The 20300-nt window shown below is 29.7% G+C and overlaps 12 protein-coding genes across 12 annotated transcripts; 4 read left to right on the forward strand and 8 right to left on the reverse strand. All coding sequences in view use genetic code 12, as the record gives it.

The window, feature by feature from the left end:
• Nucleotides 1-866: 866 nt before the first annotated feature.
• On the forward strand, nucleotides 867-2266 carry RJT21DRAFT_132443 (aminotransferase; the record flags this gene model as incomplete). Its single annotated transcript, XM_064883131.1, has 1 exon — nucleotides 867-2266. A coding segment is annotated over one exon (1400 nt), but the record flags the coding sequence as incomplete, so codon positions are not given.
• Nucleotides 2267-2400: 134 nt separating this feature from the next.
• Nucleotides 2401-5925, forward strand: SWI4 (SBF complex DNA-binding subunit). Its single transcript, XM_064883723.1, has 2 exons — nucleotides 2401-2793; nucleotides 2997-5925. The coding sequence occupies exons 1-2, from the start codon at nucleotides 2749-2751 to the stop codon at nucleotides 5802-5804; spliced, it is 2853 nt and encodes a 950-aa protein (XP_064739365.1). The 5' UTR covers nucleotides 2401-2748; the 3' UTR covers nucleotides 5805-5925.
• On the forward strand, nucleotides 5920-6868 carry RJT21DRAFT_20844 (uncharacterized protein). The gene has a single exon (XM_064883719.1). It carries the CDS (start codon nucleotides 6035-6037, stop codon nucleotides 6827-6829), a length of 795 nt encoding a protein of 264 aa, XP_064739366.1. The 5' UTR covers nucleotides 5920-6034; the 3' UTR covers nucleotides 6830-6868.
• UGA2 (Uga2p) lies at nucleotides 6869-8545 on the reverse strand. The gene has a single exon (XM_064883720.1). It carries the CDS (start codon nucleotides 8450-8452, stop codon nucleotides 6908-6910), a length of 1545 nt encoding a protein of 514 aa, XP_064739367.1. The 5' UTR covers nucleotides 8453-8545; the 3' UTR covers nucleotides 6869-6907.
• Nucleotides 8546-10078, reverse strand: RJT21DRAFT_20846 (TFIIH complex kinase subunit). Its single transcript, XM_064883721.1, has one exon. It carries the CDS (start codon nucleotides 9793-9795, stop codon nucleotides 8638-8640), a length of 1158 nt encoding a protein of 385 aa, XP_064739368.1. The 5' UTR covers nucleotides 9796-10078; the 3' UTR covers nucleotides 8546-8637.
• On the reverse strand, nucleotides 9868-11163 carry UBC8 (E2 ubiquitin-conjugating protein). Its single transcript, XM_064883725.1, has one exon. It carries the CDS (start codon nucleotides 10938-10940, stop codon nucleotides 10362-10364), a length of 579 nt encoding a protein of 192 aa, XP_064739369.1. The 5' UTR covers nucleotides 10941-11163; the 3' UTR covers nucleotides 9868-10361.
• Nucleotides 11164-11554: 391 nt separating this feature from the next.
• On the reverse strand, nucleotides 11555-12067 carry RJT21DRAFT_2014 (uncharacterized protein; the record flags this gene model as incomplete). Its single annotated transcript, XM_064883689.1, has 1 exon — nucleotides 11555-12067. The coding sequence occupies one exon, from the start codon at nucleotides 12065-12067 to the stop codon at nucleotides 11555-11557; it is 513 nt and encodes a 170-aa protein (XP_064739370.1).
• Nucleotides 12068-12215: 148 nt separating this feature from the next.
• On the reverse strand, nucleotides 12216-13155 carry RJT21DRAFT_20849 (uncharacterized protein). Its single transcript, XM_064883722.1, has one exon. It carries the CDS (start codon nucleotides 13048-13050, stop codon nucleotides 12355-12357), a length of 696 nt encoding a protein of 231 aa, XP_064739371.1. The 5' UTR covers nucleotides 13051-13155; the 3' UTR covers nucleotides 12216-12354.
• RJT21DRAFT_20885 (transcription elongation factor DST1) lies at nucleotides 13155-14281 on the forward strand. Its single transcript, XM_064883724.1, has one exon. The coding sequence runs from the start codon at nucleotides 13260-13262 to the stop codon at nucleotides 14178-14180; it is 921 nt and encodes a 306-aa protein (XP_064739372.1). The 5' UTR covers nucleotides 13155-13259; the 3' UTR covers nucleotides 14181-14281.
• On the reverse strand, nucleotides 14239-15896 carry CYS4 (cystathionine beta-synthase). Its single transcript, XM_064881122.1, has one exon. It carries the CDS (start codon nucleotides 15781-15783, stop codon nucleotides 14305-14307), a length of 1479 nt encoding a protein of 492 aa, XP_064739373.1. The 5' UTR covers nucleotides 15784-15896; the 3' UTR covers nucleotides 14239-14304.
• On the reverse strand, nucleotides 15897-18394 carry PTR3 (Ptr3p). Its single transcript, XM_064881123.1, has one exon. It carries the CDS (start codon nucleotides 18238-18240, stop codon nucleotides 16054-16056), a length of 2187 nt encoding a protein of 728 aa, XP_064739374.1. The 5' UTR covers nucleotides 18241-18394; the 3' UTR covers nucleotides 15897-16053.
• Nucleotides 18395-18488: 94 nt separating this feature from the next.
• Nucleotides 18489-20015, reverse strand: RJT21DRAFT_112582 (uncharacterized protein; the record flags this gene model as incomplete). The annotated part of the gene is made up of 1 exon (XM_064880094.1): nucleotides 18489-20015. The coding sequence occupies one exon, from the start codon at nucleotides 20013-20015 to the stop codon at nucleotides 18489-18491; it is 1527 nt and encodes a 508-aa protein (XP_064739375.1).
• Nucleotides 20016-20300: the final 285 nt, after the last annotated feature.

Genomic DNA, 20300 nt, shown 5'->3' on the forward strand with positions numbered 1-20300 from the left:
TTTATAGATTTTAAGTTGAAATATACGATTGGGAAGGAGTCGTTGTGCATTGGATTCGTGTGTCATGTTTATTGACTAGACACTTTGTTAAGTAAGAATGCAGTACATTGATTTACCCCAGATTGTCTATTATAATAAAATATTATGTAGCCATTACTATATTTTTGTAGTAGTTCGATATGCTGACTTTAAGTAGGTTATTTATAAATTATAATAAATCACATTTGTATACTACTAATATACTACTAAAATTCTATTATCTATTCTATCATCGTATACCTATTCCAAAAATATATTATAAACTTATCCATAGTTATCAAATAGACTATTATCACTTATCTATATATTTATACAGTATTTATATACTTGTAATTATCATCTCTGAGGTTTATGTAGTACTTATAACTATAGTATGGATAATTAGTGCGTTCGGCATGAGCTACCGAAAGAGGTAATTTCACGCATGTCAAAAAGGATGCAAAATATATCACTACAACTATCCAGCCAATGTCAATCACTATAGAATCAAAAGTTTAACTTAATGAGTCCGGAAGACTAATGACTCAAATATAGTAACTAATAAATGGAAAATCAGACAATAACATATAACTAATAATTCACAACTACCGCTACTATAGCCTCATCCGGGTCGGTTCTTTCTCTGTTTGGAGATAAACGCGACATAATTTCCTTATCAGTTGTCGCTAATCGTATACTGATAAACGCAACCTAATTTTTAGCGCATATTCTCAATTTAGGTGCCGAAGAAGTTATCAAACTATAAATACCATGACTAATTCGTATAAATCTATTCTCTGTAAATTATTCGATATATCTTTAAAAAATATATAGTATATAATATAATAATATGACCATTGAAGAACAAAAATCTTACGTCTTTCAAGCTAAAATTGATGAACAATTACCAAATGTTCTTAGCGGAAAGGGTATTAAAATTGAAGTTGAAAAAGATGGTAAAGTTACTGAACTTATTGATGCAATGACTGGTGCAGCTGTTGGAGCTTTAGGTTGGGGAGATCCTGAAGTTCATAAAATTATGGCTGAAGCTGCAACTGTTACAAGTTATTCTTATCCTGCTTATATAGGTAACAAACATGCAGAAGCATTAGCTAAATTTTATATTGAAAATTCACCAAAGGGAGCATTTGCAGGTGCACTTTGGTGTGGATCAGGATCAGAATCTAATGAAAATGCTCTTAAACTTATTAAACAATATCATATTGAAAAGGGTAATTTAAAGAAGAATAAATTTATTTCTAGAACAACTTCTTATCATGGATATACAATTGGAGCTTTATCAATTTCTAGTAATCCAAGGGCTACTGCTTATAAGGATATTTTATTACCACAAACTCAATGTTTAAAGATGCCAGTTTGTTATGAATATAGAAATAAAAAGAAGACTGAAACAAGTGAAGAATATGTTCAAATATTACTTGATCAATTAGAAGAAATGATTATTGAAGAAGATCCTGATACTATTGCTGCAGTTATAGTTGAAACATTACCTGGTTCATCATTAGGAACTGCTCCTCCACCACCAGGTTATTTACCAGGACTTAGAAAATTATGTAATAAATATGATCTTATCTTTATGTTAGATGAAGTTATGTGTGGAACTGGTAGATGTAATCCAAATGGAGGATTAAATTGTTGGGAAAATTTCTTAACTGTTGAAGAAGGTCCAGATATTCAAACTGTTGGTAAAACTTTAGGTTCTGGTTATGTATCTATTGCTGGTATATTAATTTCTCCTAAAGTTAGAAATACTTTCTTAAATGGATCAGGTAAAGTTATTGGAGCTCATACTTATTCTGGTCATGCATTTAATTGTGCTGTTGCTTTAAAAGTTCAAGAAAGAATTAAAGAATTAAAATTAACTACCAATATTTTTAAGATGGGTAATTTAATGGGAGAAAAATTAAAGGAATCCTTAAAGGATAGTAGAATAGTTGGAGATGTTAGAGGTATTGGAGGATTCTGGTCAGTTGAATTGGTTAAGAATAAAGATACTAAAGAAAGTTTCCCATTACCATTAGATGTATGTCATCATCTTCAAGATATTTGCTTTGATAATGGATTAACTGTTATGGGGAATCAATGTTGTAATTTAGATTCAGGAGATCATGTTTCATTAGCTCCATCATTTATTATTACTGAAGAGAATGTTAATGAAATTGTTGCAATTTTTGAGAAGTCTGTAGCCGAGTTAGATGCGGCTCTTGTTGCTTCCGGTGACTTATAATTCTTTATATTTATTTATTTAGTTAGTAATATTATATTATTTGTAAAAGTAAATTACTAGTAGATAGCCACTATAAATAGTACAACAAAACAGTATATATACTATACTATACTATACTATACTATACTATACTATACTATACTATACTATACTATACTATACTATACTATACTATACTATACTATACAATATACTATCTTAATATTATAGAACCACTATAGCCACTATATACAGTATATATAACTACTAAATCATATAAACTTTAACAATCAGTCACTATTCTCCTTACTATATTTTTCTCACTATTACAGTTGCAAATGCATTGGCTTTTCACAGCAGAACGCGTACTAATTTATATTCCTAAAACGGACACACTCGCACCAGCGAAAAATGGCCCTTGCCAACTCGAAGTAATAAATTTTTAATATCTCCTACCCCAATTGACTAACACCAGTTCTTATAATAACCAAAGTTTGTTTAATATGACTACAACGGAACCAAGGGTGTATAGGGCGACCTATTCTAGTGTATGTATCTTAAGAAATTATATATCAGTGTTTTTTTTTTTTGAAGCGTAATGGGTGAATAATTAAGGAGATTAGTTTAGGAGTAGTAAGTTATCGCACCCCCCAGTAGTACCCACTTTACTAAGATATGATAGACTCAATCACTTTAACGCGTCAAGAACCCTTTTAAATGGATTAATACTAACATTATCAATGACTAATAGACCGAGGTATATGAGTGTACTATGAATGACTCCCCAATCATGAGGAGATGTAAAGATGATTGGGTAAATGCCACACAAATCTTAAAATGTTGTAACTTCCCTAAAGCCAAAAGAACTAAGATCTTAGAAAAGGGCGTACAACAAGGATCTCATGAAAAAGTTCAAGGAGGTTTCGGAAGATTCCAAGGTACTTGGATTCCCTTAGAAGATGCTCAAAAACTTGCTCGGAATTATGGAGTAACTAAAGAAGCAGCTCCAGTATTATTCCTTGATTTTTCAGATCCAAATTTACATATTCCCGAAAAGGCAAAACCATTACCTAAAGAACCAACTCTGATTAAAAGAAAGTATACTAAAAGACCAAAATTACCTGAAGAAGATCAATCTCCTAAGAAATATAAAACAGGAAAGAAAGCAGCAGCTCAAGGAGCAGCACCACCACCACCCACAGTTGTAAATACTGGTATCCCATCTCATAATGCAATTGGTTATGGTCATGATCAACTTTCACTTTCTCGATCCAATTCTTATATTCCTACATCCCAACCTTCATCTCAAGTTGCTAATGGAATTCAATTGCCTCCTACTTTTTCTTCTCAGCAACAATCCCTTCCTATAAATGGATCTGCTGCACCTGCTTACCATACCTTCAATCAACCTGCGTATCAAAGTTATCAATTGCAAATGCAGCGTATTCAACAACAACAGCAATATCAAATCCAGCAGCAACAGCAGCAGCAGCAACAACAACAACAGCAGCAGCAACAACAACAAAAATTCTACCAGGCAGGTGTACATCAACAGATGGTACGCACATTTCAACAATCGAAATCATTATCACAATCAACGAGTGATACAAATTGGTCACAGGATGACAATTTGGCAGTTCATTCAAAAGATAGTGATACATCTTATACTTCTAATGAAGATACTACTAAAAATAATGATATAACACAAAGTCCTAGATCAATAGGAGGAGGAGGAGGAGATAATGATGATTCATATGCTGCATCATTATTAAGATTCTTCAGTGAAGATAATAGTGAAATACCATATTTTCTTCATAATCCTCCTATTGATTTTAATATTAATGAACCAATTGATGATGAAGGTCATACACCATTACATTGGGCCGCATCTATTGGGAATTATCAAATGATTCACCTTTTACTTTCTAAAGGGGCCAGTCCACTTGTAGTTAATAATTTCGGATTAAATCCCTTATCTAAATTAATTTCATTTAATAATTGTTATGAATTAAAGAATTTTCCAAAAGTTTTAGATGATCTTGATTTATGTTTAATTAATACTGATATAAATGGTCGAACTCCATTACATTATTTATGTCAATTTGTTAAAGTTAAATCTAAATATGATAGTTTAAGATATTATTTAAATATAATATTAAATAAATTATCGGATTTATCTAATCAAAGTATTAATAAACAAGTAAATTTATTAAGAAATGTATTAGATCATCAAGATGTTAATGGAGATACATGTTGTCATTTATCTGCCAAATCCGGTAATTCTAAAATTTTAAAGACTTTATTACAATATGGGGCAAGAGATGATCTTGAAAATATTAATAAAGAAACCACTAGATCTTTAATTATTCAACATGATTTAATTCCTAATTATGTAACTTTATCAAATTCTCTTAATTATGATTATTCTAATTCCCAGATTCAATCATCAGTTAATGATTCAATATCAGATAATCAACAACAATATATGGTTCTTGCTACTCCAGTTCAACCACTGAATGCTACAAATGAAACTCCCGATACTCAACGTACAACCATTCAAGAAATGGAAGAAGAAGATGATGATGTACATACTGATAGAGTTGATAAAAGTCATATTGAAGCCTTAATTAAACGAGAAGATAATAAAGAAAATATCTTTGTAGATTCAAGTTTTCATAAAAATATGTCAATGTCAATGTCAACTCCTCGAACTTTTGGATCTTCACCACATTTACATCAACCATTAGCTGTTATTTCAGAAAGAACAGTTGAAAGTACTCCTATAAATGAATCTAAGAAAAATAATAATAATATAATTAATCAAGTTCATCATTCTCATCAACCTCATCCACCCAAATTAAATGATGAAGGGATAATAATAATTAATAAAAAAGATGCAGAATTTGAAGATAATGATCCTTCATTACTGATGAATGATTTATCAACTATGGTATCAGGAATGATTAATGCCCTTTCTACATGTTATAATTCAGAAATGAAAAAATTAGATGAAGAAAAAGATGAATTAGAAATTCGATTAAATGAAATAAAACATAATAATGATAATACAATAAATATAATTATTAAAATGTTATCTAAAGCAGGATTAGAAAATTTTACAATAGAAGAAGGTGAAAAACTTTTAGTTGAAGAAATTGTCAAATCGAATTTAAAAATTGATAAACAACAAGAAGTTTTAATTAAACGATTAGAAAAGGATCAAGCATATAATTTAGCTACATTAGTAGAAGAACAAGAAGTCAAATTTATGGATAAGGAAGGGAATAAGGACAATATTAATAATACTGATTCAGATGCCGATGCTGATGCTGATTTAATAAATCAAGATAAAATAGATTATGCCATTGAATTAAGTCTTTTACAACTTGAAAGAATAAAATTAATTCAAAAAGTCGCCACTACTGTAACTAATTATGGTATTGATGATAAGATGTACAAATATAGAAAATTAATTAGTCTTAGTTGTGGATTACGAGTAGAAGATATCGATGGATTAATTGATGGTATAGAAGAGTCCTTAATTGAGAATATCAATTAATGTCTGTCTATATGTCTGTCTATATATCTTTATGTCTCTATATAGTCTTACGACATTTGCATTAGTATGTTAAATATACAGTAACATTTTTTTTTTTTCTTTCGCGATAAAATCTCTATCAACATCACCAGAACAAACAAACAAACAAATAAATTAGCAATTCAGACCGACCGACAGACAAATATTTAAACACTCAGACAGACAAATACTTCAAATAGACATTACGCGACATGTCTAAGAACTCATTTAAAAGACAAAAAGTAGTAACCAATAAATCATACGAACCATTGGTGCCCCCTACAAAATATGAACCATCACCAGCTTCATTAAAGAATTTCCCATCATCAATAATAAATGGAGTTACAGCCGAAGGAGGATTATTCTCCTTAACATTTAAATCGGTAACCACTGCTACATATGTTGAATCAGCAGATGTAATGCGAAAAGTTGTGTTTGGATCAAATCCATCTCAACTTTCACAAATAACTACTGAGAAATTTGATAGTGAAAGGGCCAAACAAACAATTAAAGATTTACAACAACAAGTATCACAATTAAATCAAAAGATTAATGACTCACTGTTATCACATGATGTACTGTCATTAAATGAAGAATTACAATTGGCATTAGAATCAAATGAAGATCTTGCTCGTATTGGTAAACGTTTATTAGTAGATTATGAAAATTCATTTCCTGGTAAAACAATTAAACTTAGTGATGAAGCTTATAGTGAAGTTAAAGATTTAAAATTACCAAATTTAAAAGTAGAGAAATTTGAAGATGTAAAGAATATTGATCTTACTCCATATCAAAGAGTTTCTTCATCGGTTGAACCAATAGAAACTGCACCAGTACAAACCCAAGTACAAACTCCACCAGTACAAACTCCAGTACAAACTCCAGTACAAACTCCAGTACAAATTCCTATTACTACTGATACTAATAATGAATCATATTCTCAAAACACCGATCTTGATTCATCCGTTCAACTTCCAGTAGATACTGCTCCTCAACAGAATGTATGAATAAGTCATATAAAAATATTACTTATATTTAGCTTTTGTACTATACTATCTATAGAGAATTATTAAAATTAAAATTAATTAATTCCCAACTACAACACTCTTAATAATCATGTAGTCTTCAATACCAAATTTAGATCCTTCTCTACCGAATCCTGATTCTTTAATACCACCAAATGGTAATGCAGCTTCAGATATCATACCAGTATTAACTCCTAACATACCAACATCTAATTCTTCAGATATTTTAAATAATCTATTAATATCTTGAGAATAGAAATATCCAGCTAATCCAACTTCTGTATCATTAGCAAGATTAAGTAATTCTTCATCTGATCCAAATTTAATTAAGGCAGCAACGGGTCCAAAAGTTTCTTCTTGAGTTATTTTCATACCTGGTACAACATCTCTTAATACAGTTAAATCATGAAAAAATTCTCCAATATCTTCACGATGTTTTCCACCTTCTAAAATAGTTGCACCTTTAGATACTGCATCTTCTACATGTTCAATTACTTTAGTCAATGATCTTTCATGAATTAATGGACCATGCGTTACAGTAGGATCTAAACCATTACCTAATTTAACTGTAGCTTTAACCTTTTTAGTAAATTTATCAGCAAATTCATCATAAATTGATTCATGAATATATAATCTATTAGCACAAATACATGTTTGACCACTAGCTCTAAATTTAGCAGCATAAGCTCCTTCAACTGCTTTATCAATATCAGCATCTCCAAATACAATGAATGGAGCATTACCACCCAATTCAAGACTTAATTTTTTAAGAGTTGAAGCTGATTGACTCATTAATATTTTACCAACTCTTGTTGAACCAGTAAATGAAACTTTCTTAATTAATGGATGTTCACAAACTAATTTCCCAATTTCTTCTGTTCTATCAGTTGGTAAAATATTAATAACATCAGCTGGAAATCCTGCTTGATCAATTAAATAAGCAAGGGCTAATGCCGATAATGGAGTTTCTGAAGCTGGTTTTACAACTACTGTACAACCAGCAGCAATTGCTGCTGCCAATTTTCTAGTAATCATAGCAGCAGGGAAATTCCAAGGAGTTAATATTCCACATACCCCAATAGGTTGTTTTAAAGCTAAAATTCTATTTCCCGGTACAACCGAATGAATAATATCACCAGTAATTCTTGGAGCTTCTTCAGAAAACCATTGAAAAAATGATGCAGCATATTTAATTTCTCCTAAAGCATCAGCATATGCTTTCCCATTTTCAAGAACTATTAATTTTGCTAAATCTTGTTGATTTTCAATCATTAATTGATAAAGTTTATAAAGTAAATCAGATCTATATCTAGGTGAAGTCTTTTTAAATTGTTGAAATGCGACATATGAAGATTCAATGGCAGTATTGAAATCTGTACTTGTTGTTGACGTAATATCAGCAATAAATTCTCCATCACTACCTGCTAATGCTGGATTATTAACTCTAAATGTTCGATTATCACTACTTTCTATCCATTTCCCATTATAATATGCTTTAGATTTTAATAATGATTTATTATTGAAAGTCAGTAAAACTTCTTTAGATGTAAGAGTCATTGTGGATAATGCTCTAACTAAGCCATTTCGAGAAATCTTTCTTAACATTATTTATCAATTACCGATATTATTTAACTTTATATATAAAGACCTTAGTTACAATTGCTGTTCGCAAAGTATGGGGTAGTGAAAAAAAAAAGAATAGTGCGTCACAATTAATTGATAGCAAGTACATACTAAAATATATACATAACTACATGCTACACAGCCATACATATCATATCTTGATATTACTAAGTTGTTGTTGTAGTGGTATTAGTGGTAGTAGTGGTAGGCGCAGCTAATTTCTTGACTCTTCTTTCTATAACTTTATCAGGGTTTAATGCAGCCTTACATCTCTTCCCTATTTCTTTGCTCTCTTCTGGAGTTGGATTATCAAGTTTCGATAATTTGATACATTTTCTTATTGTTCTTATAAGTGTTATACAGTATTCTCGTTGATTGCTGGATTCATTTGATGCCTTCAAAGCTTCATTGTCTTTATCTTCTTCTTTGACATCATCATTATGTTCAGGTATTGATTCTAAATTAACAGTATGATCATCTAAGAATTTTTCTTTAAGGTATCTTTCTGTAATTCTTCTATCAATAGCATACATTGCAGCAAGAGCAATTTGTGGAGGAGTAAATAAGAATGCCACATCACTTAGTATGGCATATTCATTTAACCATTTTTTAGCTCTATCATATAATGAACCTAATGTATCAATTGATACATCATACATAACAGGACTAGGATGTAATAAAATAGCTTGAAAATCAAGGAAAAATCCATATAATGGACGGAAAGCATGGTGAACAAGTAAAGTAAATTTCAAACTTTCAAGAATTTTAAATTCTAAATCAAGAATATCTTCTTGTTTAACATCTTTTAATCTCAGAATAAATGATTCAATAGTAATAAAATAATTTTCCAGTTTAGCAGCTAAGAATACACTAGTATACATAATATTTTTTGGATGATATTCCATTATAGAATTCTCAAGATAAAATTTCTTAAATAATGATATGGCCGTTAGTTTAACTTGAGTTGGCATTCTAAAATAATCAGCTGTTTGAACGATATTTTGACAATAAGCATGAATAAATTTAGTTTCTTCTTCATGACTTAATAAAGTTATTAAATTATTAGCATCTAATTCTTGTTTATGAATTTCAAAAATTGTAGGATTTTCTTGTTTAAGCTTATTATATGCCTCGTCAAATCGTTGTTTAGCAATTCTTCTTCCTATTTCATTTGCTTGTTTCTTCTTGGCTTCTAATGATTCTTGTGTGAAAGACCATAGTTCAAATTGACTCGATCGCCTATATAAATCATCATTAGATATGTATTGTTTCTTAGGAACTTCTTCAGTCCTCCCATTTTCCAGCTCCTTCTCCTGTTCTGTCATTATTCTTCAGCCTCCTATTTAATTTTCTTTAATCTATTTTCTTGATCTTCACCTTTACAAGCTTCGATTCAATTTGAAATATATAACTTTTCAATTTTGTAGGGGACTGCACACAACCAGAGTAATACCTCTATTTAATCAACTTATCATATAATGACAAAGGCTTAACTTGTGTAACTAGGGAATACTTGTCGATAATCAATTTGTTAAGAAGAATAGAGGTTTGGGTTATATGACTTGAATTAGAATAATTTTTATATGTTTAGTAGTTCTTGATCTACAAAGAACCCTGTTGAATAGATGCCAAAGGTATTTTATTGATGCTATATAGATCTATTAAAATTTTATCAGTTGAGTCGTAGTTAACAGCATTAGACTATTCATAATAATATTCGATATTTTGTAAGCATTCATAATTAAAGAAATAAGCCTGTATTTTCTAAATTGTGTTCAAAATATTGTTGCTGTTGTGTTGTGTTGTGTTGTGTTGTATTCATCAGAGTGAACAATTCATTTCATTATAATATGGTATTCATTTATTAAATTCTTCATATGGAGTTGGGTCATTACAAGTCGAGGTTACCAGGTACATCGTCTTCATCATCATCATCACTTGATAAACTACCTACATCACTAAGTTCATCATCTTCTTCGTCTACACCATCTGCATCATCTTCTTCATCATCATCCAAAGAAACATTAGTGGCATATTGTTTAACATATCGTTTAACAGTTTCTGTATATTTTGATTCATCTTTAGTCATAAGATTAGATGCATCAGTATTTAAAGGATCACTAGGATTAGCATATCTCAATAAATGAGGAAGAAAATTTTCAAATATATTTAAAAGACCAAACATTGGAGACCAAGTTTGATTAATAACATCAAGACATACTGAACCAGAACCTTCATCAATATTTGGATGAAAGATTTTATTAGTAAATCCAATTGATGGTGATTTTATAGGGTATTGATCGGGTAATTCAACTCTAACTTTCCAAGTTCCACCTTCATAAGGGGTATCAGGAGGTCCACGAAATATTACAAAGAATCTTTGAATTGAATCATCAATTAAAGTAACGTCATGATCACTCATCATAAGTTCCATAACGTCTTTTTCGATTCTTCTCTTTGGGGAACTCATTTTTGAAGTGATTATACTTAACTTAACTTAATGGGGTTGAGGTTGAGGTTGAATTAGTATATAGTATACTAGTAACTTATCTTGAAATGCAATTCAATATGTGGTAAATATTTGTTTATGTTCCGTGTCTACTTTCTTTTTAGATTAAGAAAGGAAGGGGGGGGTTCGGGTTAGACGAAAAGCCGAATGACAGTACTAAATTAGCAAAGACACTATAAAAGTAGTAATAATAAGTATAAGTATGCTATACTATTGAAAAATAAAGGTATTAGGATAAAAAAGTTACTAATACTAATATTAATATAAAATAATTATAACTAATTAGTAAATGTAATTAGTAGTAGTGTAACAGGGCGAGGTTGGCCTTTACTAAATTCCCTTATTTTCCCTTATCATCGAGTGACTACTAAAACTAAAACTGCGCATAGTACTACTAAATGCTGCAATGACGCACACAATTATCATTACTCCACACAAAAAGCCTTTATTCTATACAAATTCGGAGCTATACCGGATATTACTTTTAGTAGTTATTTTTATTTACAACTTTTTATTTTTATTTATATTATTATTATACATATTTATTATTATTATACATTTTACTTTAATTTAATTTAATCATAACTTCCAAGACATGGTGCATTACCTTTCTTAACTATTTCAATTATAAATGGTTGATCCCATACAATCTTACCATCTTCATATATATATGAATGACCTAAATATTGTCCACGAACTAATATACCACTAGGTACAGTATCTTGTGGTATAAATGCTACATGTAAATAATCTTTATTAATATTTACTTCTGCACTTTCTTGCATTGGTACAATTCTCTTTCTTATAGTAATTCCATGCTTTTTAATTATTTGCTCAAACTGTAAATTCTGTAATGATTTGTTCTTAACTTTATATTTTATAATTAGTTTATATTTTGAACCTTCAGGAACAATGTAATGTACCTGCTTTGGTAATATCTCATCATTTCTTCTAAATACTAATGGATCTTCAAATCCATCTACCACCATATGCATCTCTTCTATATCAAATAAATCGCACGAAAATTCAGCTCTTTTTTCATCTATACTTCCATATTCAACTGGAATCTCATTAAATGTTTTGGTCATATTAATCATATACTTGGCAATTGTAAAGTAATCAACTGATAAAAACCCCTTCTAAGGAGTTTATGGACCCTTTATATACTACTTTATCTCAGTTTTTATTGTAATATCCCCACCTGATCATCCAACATTAAATTATTTGTTTGATTGCTCTTTACAGTGAACACCATAATTAGCATGTGAACTCAATTCAATATACTCAACTATTTTAAAATTAGTATCACATTGCCTATTTTAAAAATAGGATAGAAACTTCTAGAATTGTATTTGTATTTATATTTTTATTTATTTCATATTATTTGACCATAAGTACCATTATCTATTTCTTGCTTAACCTTTAGTATAATGGCTTGTTTGGCCTCATCTAAACCTTTAATTTCTTCTTCACTTAAATTATGAACATCTTTTAAAAGTTGAACATGAGCTGAAGAAAGGTCATTCAATTCAGCTTGACGTTTATTAAGGGTTAATTCTATTAATTCTTTATTTGATGTATTTGATAATAATGTAAGTTCAACTAAAGCATGAGCTAATTGAGGAAATTTTTCTAATAATAATTTAGTTAAATTAGGATTCTCTTTACTCATCTTTTTAATTTCTCTTAATAATTCCATTCCAGATGTTTGATCAATACTACTTACAATATTTGCTATAGTATTTTCAACATTTTCATTAGGATGAATTTGAACTCCTAATGGTAATATTGGTAATCTATCATTAGTTGCTTCTCCATCAGTTATAAATGAACATTTTAAAAATCTTCCATTTGGTAATGTCATATAATTCAAATTCCTAACTGCTGATGATGCAGTTTCATTATCTCCATAATTTATTATAGCATAACCTTTTGATTTACCAGTTAATTCATCAAAGAGTAACTTTAAATCAATTACTGGTCCAACAGATTTAGCAATTTCTAAAACTTGATCTTCAGTATAATCAAACGGGAACTTCCCAATAGATACACTTGTACTATTACTATCCATTTTATAATTACACTATCTATCAATTCACTGACGTATACTTTTAAATAACTGTTATTTGATAACTTCACTAACTTTAGTTAAAGAATTTTCGTTCCCCAAATAGTGCACAGGACGAAACGAAAAAAAAAAAAAATTCTACTATCATAAGACCAGTATGTATTATTATTAATTTATAGGGAGATACAAACAGTATTCGATAGTACGTTAATATGGATACTAAAGAGATCAAATCGACAATTTCGAATCTTGAAAAGACTTCGGATGATGTTACAGTTTTGAAGTTATTGACCATTTTAAATGATGGTGTTAAACCTACTGAGAAACTCTTGAGAGAAACTAAAGTTGGTGTAGCTGTTAATAAATTCAGAGCTCATAGTAATTCTGAAATAACTTCTCTTGTAAAGAAAATGATTAAGAATTGGAGAGAATCGGTTCAGAATGAGAAAAATATTAAGAAAAAGTCTGTTTCATCAAATTCAACTGAAGGAAATGATAAAAAATCTATTAATTCATCATCTGAAAATCCAACCCCTGGTTCTGGTTCAGGATCTGGATCAACTGCTGGATCAACTGAGAGTAAATTTCATAAAGGTCCAAGAGATCCTAAGATAGATGGAGTTAAAACTTCATTATATGAAAATCCTACTAGAAATGCATCTATAAGTGCATTATATACTGCTTTAGCCATTGAAAGAGATGATTCTTCATCACATATTTTAACAGTGGCAACTGAAATAGAAAGTGAAGTATTTAAGAGTCAATACCTGCAAGTTAATGATACTTATAGAAATAAATTAAGATCATTTACTATGAATCTTAGAAATAAGAAGAATCCAGAATTAAGAGATCGATTATTAACAAGAGCTATTTTACCACCAGATTTTATTAAAATGACTCCTAATGAAATGGCACCAGAAGCTTTAAAGAAAGAAATTGAAAAAATGCATAAACAAAATTTATTTGATGCTCAAGGTGCAACAGAAAAGAGAGCTGTTACTGATAGATTTACTTGTGGTAAATGTAAGCATAAGAAAGTTAGTTATTATCAAATGCAAACTAGATCAGCAGATGAACCATTAACTACTTTCTGTACTTGTGAGAATTGTGGTAATAGATGGAAATTCTCTTAAGTATCCAATTATAGAGTTAGATTTCTCACTTTATTCTGTTAAATATTGTATTATATAATGTATGTTAAGATTATTTCTATATTTGTTTCGTTACTTAATTTTTGTTCTATTTATCTAAACATGTTTAAAGACTTTTTGTTAAGAAAGAAATTAAATCAACTTTAGTAACAATTTGTACTGGTTCTAAGTGTTCGTCAGTAATAATGGCATTAGAATTAGTTTCAAAAAACTTATTTAATAAGTTCAAAGGAGTATCTAAAGTAATTGGAGAATATTTTCTCTTTGCAAATCCTGATTCTTTAGTAATAGTAAATGATTTTTCAAAATCAGCTAATTTTCTAAAATCAATAATGATTGAACTAATAGAATTAGTTAATTGAATCTTTTTGGTTGATAAAGATTTTAAAATCTTGGATAAAGTAATTAATCCAACTAATTTACCGGAATTATTTAATACTGGTAATTGATCAAAAGCATTCTTTTGTAATAATTCAAAAGTTTTACTAACAGTATCTGATAAAGTAACAGTAACAACTGGTGCTTTACCAGCAACCAAATCTCTAACAGTCTTTTTAGATAAAACATCATCAGTTTTGTTATTAGCAGAATTGGATTCTTCAACTTCAAAACCATTAGTTTTCATCCATTCATCATCAGCAAATTTAGATAAATAAGATCTAATTGAATCTGGGAATACAACTACAACAATATCATCTTCAGTTAAGTCTTTAGCAACTTGTAAAGCAGCTTGTAAAGCAGAACCAGAAGATCCACCAACTAAAATACCTTCTTCTCTAATAATTCTTCTAGCTAATTTAAATGATTCAGAATCATCAGTCTTAATCCAATCATCAACATATTTTCTATTTAAAACATCCGGAATAAAATCATAACCAATACCTTCAACTAAATAACCATCAGTAGAAGTATTTAAAGATTCTGGTTGAGCTAAAATAGAACCCTTTGGATCAGCACCAGTAACATGAACTTTTGGATTTTGTTCTTTTAAATATCTAGAAATACCAGAAATAGTTCCACCAGTACCAGCACCTGCAACTAAATGAGTAACTTTACCTTTAGTTTGTTCCCAAATTTCAAACCCAGTACCATAATAATGAGCATCTGGATTAGCAACATTAGAATATTGATCTAAAATAACAGAATTTGGAATTTCCTTTTCTAATTTCTTTGCAACTCCAATATGAGATTCTGGAGCATCCCAAGCAGCTTCAGTTGGAGTTCTAATAATTTCTGCTCCTAAAGCTTTTAATACAGAAACTTTTTCATTAGACATCTTTTCTGGTAAAGTAATAATTGTTCTATAACCTCTAACAGCTCCAACAAGTGCTAAACCAATACCAGTATTACCTGAAGTTGGTTCAATTAAAGTATAACCAGGTTTAATTCTACCTTGCTTTTCTGCTTCTAATACCATATTTTTGGCAATTCTATCTTTAATAGAACCTCCAGCATTAAATAATTCAACTTTAGCATATACTTTAGCTTTAATACCAAGTGATTGTGGGATTTTATTTAATTTAATTAATGGAGTGTTACCAATGAGGTCAAGAACATCATCGTATAATGGAGGAACTGTAGACATTTTTTAAAAAACCTCTAATATTATAATTACTAATAATAATTAATATTTATTATTACTATTACTATTACCAGGAGGTAACTAATTTTTATCTAAACTATATATATATTTTACAAAACTCATTACATGGAACCATTTTGCAAAAGTTTTTTTTTACCTTTGTGGTCGCTTCTGCTCACTGTTTTCTCTGCTCTCGTTAAACCCCCAAAAATGTGTGGCTCTGCGCGGCTTTCTATACCGGAGTGTGTACGGCAATTATAATTAGCTGCAAATTTAAATATTAATGATTTTGCATTTAACTACATCAAGATCTTCTCCTGGTACTCCTTTTGTAAAGTCATATACTGAAAATACTCCTTTACGATCAACTGCAAAAACTTTACCTCCATCTGGTGAAAATTTAATTGATGCAGCTTCAGTAAATCTTTCAGCATTAGATACTTCACCTAAAAGTACGACAACATTTTTGTTAGTTGAAATACTTGTCGCACTAAATCTTAAACTAGGTGAAGAAACCAAATAAATTTTACCAGTTTTATCAAGAAATACTATACCATCACCTCTTGGTGATATAGTAAATCTATGAATTGAAGATCCAACTTCAGAAAATTTAGTTAATGTTTCTGAAGATTTTATTTCATCATCTTCAACACTAACAACACTTGTTTGACTATCAGATACTGATCTATTTCTTTTCCAATCAATCAGTGCTCCATCTAATCTTACTATCATTGGTGGTCGACTTTTTAAAGAGCATGAGGTAATTATAATTGCATTAGAATGTATACTGCCAAATTGTAAATCAGTAACTCCTTCATTAGTCATCATTAAATCATTATCATTTTCTCGTAATTCTTCTTCATCAGTTTCTCCATCTCTATATCTTCTACCTGATTTATAAGTTTGATCAGACCAAATTAATCTGGGCTTTCGATAATTTTCTGAATTATCATTACTATTCTTTAATCTAATTACAAGATATCTTGATTCCCATACTGTACAACATAATAAATGACTTGAAGAAGGATTGAAATTAAGAATTTTAATAGGATCTCGATAAGGTATAGTTATAGTTATAGGATCAACAGAATGTAAATAACCATCTTCTGAAGATTGAAGTCTATGTAATATTACAAATGGTTGTTCTTTACTTGATAATCTTTCCTTAGCAGTAATGGCACATGCTAAAAGTGCATCATTAGGAGCAATTGATACACATCGTATAGGGAAATTTGTTATATAAGTATAAATAGGTTGACCAAATCCATATGGTGACATTCTATTCACATTAAATAATCTCATTATTCCCTTCGTACCGGATATTAATAAATAATTTTTTGATAATTTACAATATAAATGATCCCACAGTTGTAATCTTTTTCTCATATCAGCATCATTTGATGAATCTGAATTAAAATCATTCTTTACAATTATTTCTTTTATTGGAGTAGTCGTATTTAAATTATTAACCTTTTCTCCATATTCTCCTGTCAGTTTCCCACAACATATTAAAACTGGTTTAACTGATAAATTATCACTTTCACCTATAGGAACAATATATTCATATAATTCCCATTTTTTTTCAGTTATTAATACAAATCTAGTTACTTCATTACCCAAATTAAAATCTAAATAAGTATGAATACTACTTCCAATAAATCTTGCTGTTTTCTTCATTATAGAATTTGAAGATTTAAATGATAAATTACTCATAGAAAATTTAAGTTGTTGAGTTGCAAATGTAGTAAGTTTACGATGAAATGGATAACATTTACTAAAATTATATTCTTTTTCTTCACTTAAAGTTTCAAGTAAATTTTTTTCAATTTCAAGTGGTGAATTCTTTGTAACATCATTATTATCTAACCCTAAGTATGGGGTGTGATGATTTGGCAGGATTGAAGTAGAATTTTGATACAGATTTGTTAATGAAGATGGTTGAGTTAATTCAGGTTTATCAGATACATTTGGTATTATGGCTGTAGAAGATATACTACTACCTTTATTTCGAATATTTATTGGTTGAACTTTAGCATTATCAGGAGATAATGGAGTTTCATTATGAACATATTCTTCTTCTTTAGCAAATTTATAAAATAAACTTATTAAATCCATAGATTCTTGTTGTTGTAATCCAGTCTCTGATAAAGTTAAACCTTCAATAGTTCCTGCTTTAATACTCTTTCGAGATGAAGATCTTCTTCTTTTCAGAGAAAAGTTACTCAATTGACTATTTAATTGTTGAATAATCTTATATAATTCACGTAATGGTTTTATTTCAGATAATATCTTGACATTTTCTGTTTTACAATTAGGACATACAGTTTGATTAATAAATCCTGATTCTGATACTAGACATCCACAACTTAATATAGAAACATCTGAAACAATATGATTGGGATTGGGATCTCCCGGTAGCTTTAGAAGCAGCTCCAAACTTGAGATCTTGATCTTATCCATTCCCAGTGGTGGTGGTGGTTGTGGTTGTGGTGGTAGTGGTGGTAGTAGTATAATGCTATATAGTTAATTTGTACTAACTCGGTATATCTTCGATTTGTTATCGGAGCGAGCGAGCACAAAATAAAATATACTCTTTTTATAAATTAGGTAAAATTCACTACTTTCCATTAAACTATATATAGAATTATATTTACTGATACATATATAGATAATTAGAAAATTTGATTATTATAGTCAAAAACTCATAATTATTTTTTATCATCTTCATTTCCTGTAAGATTTACTGAATTCCCATTATAAGTATCATCCTTTTTATCTCTATCTTCATCATGAATAGTTTGAACTCTACTCATTGAATGTACACTACCTAAAGGATTTGGTGATGAAGCTCTACTGGTAAAATTAGATGGATTATTAGATTCAGGTAATGATACATTGGTAGGATCATGAAAATTTATTAATGATGCTGATGAAGTTCTAGTATTATCAATGGAAAATATATTGGATCTAGGTGGATAATCTTCATTTTCAATAGCAGAATATCCACTAGATAATCTAGCTCCAGGTGATTCATGTTCTTGATCTTCATCATGTTGCATTTCATGTTGATTATCAACCCCATAATCAAAGAATGAATATAATGCATGACCTACTTTACCAATTGTACCTCCAAGTCTACTTAATACTCCAACTTGTGATCCAGAATCAGAATATGCCTTGGAATATTTATCTTCATATACTGGTTTTAAAATTAATGCCGATCTAGGACATAATTGTAATTCTAATAAACTTAAAAATTCTTGTTCATCAGTATAAGTAATTCTTGGTAAAATAGGACGATGGAATACATAATTTGTTGGTTGAGGATATGAAGATGTAGCAAATGATGGCATAGAATTTGATGGAGGAATAATTTCAAGTTCTTTATCTAACCAATTTCTTACATCATTTAATGTTTGAGTAACTTCAAATTCATGCCTAATAGATGTACCATCAAATAATTTAATTGACAAGGCACACGCGTTTTGATTATGTTGTGGTGCCTTATTGGATTCTGTTTGACTTGTTGATGATGATGGAGATTGTTCCTTATATTGAGCTTGTTCTGCTACTCTCTTGATTTCTCTTTCCTTTTGATCTGCTCGTAAAAGGGCTCTAAGTCTTTTTCTTTCTTCGTTTTGTTGTTTCTTTGCTAAGGCAACTTTCCTTTTATGTTCTTTTAAACTTTGTTCACGTTTTGGATCTAAACCTGACAGTACTGAATGTGATTCTTCAACTATAGGAATTTCAGGTTGAGGTTGAGATTGAGGTTGAGACTGGGGTTGAGGTTGTTCTGGTACATCCTCAGAAGGCTGTTGAACAACTGATGGTGATGATTCTTGTTCAAATTGAGGAGACGAAGAAGGCCGACTGTTAGACCTTGAATTGATTATCTTATCTATTCTTAATTCGAAATCCGAAACTTCCACATCACTAATAATTACATCTAATAATTTACCCTTTTCTACAATATAAAAACTGGGTATTACTAAATTAGAAAATATCTGCAGAAAGTATCCAAATTCTTTAGATCCTTCAATCAATTTAAGTAATACAAAATTGGATACTAATAATTTTATAGTTGATTCATTAACATATTTATTTTCAAATTCTTGTGATTCCTTATCTTCTACGCCTTTAGTTAATAATACAAATAATGGTTTATTTTGATTTGCGGTTGCCTGCACCGCTTCATTAACAGATGTACCAAATTTTTCATCCACTAAGTTTGACATCTGAATTATCTATCACTTATTTATGTATATGATTAACAAAGGGTCCTAAAGAATGATTTAATTTATAAAACAGGTGTAATTATAAAAATAAAGTGTTGGCAGAAAAAAAGCATATGCGGATTTAGGTGTTATACGAACAGACTATATCAATATTTAGAGAATTGTCTTCAATCTGAATGAATAAACAAAACTATGACCGACTTAATGAGTTATTATTCTAATAGATGGTTTGTTGATTGATATAGAAACATATCAAGCATCATTCATCTATAAAAAGACAAAAAC

Source organism: Scheffersomyces amazonensis (genome assembly GCF_036850825.1).
Source record: "Scheffersomyces amazonensis strain UFMG-HMD-26.3 chromosome Unknown RJT21scaffold_2, whole genome shotgun sequence".
NCBI classification, from domain to species: Eukaryota; Fungi; Ascomycota; class Pichiomycetes; order Serinales; family Debaryomycetaceae; genus Scheffersomyces; species Scheffersomyces amazonensis.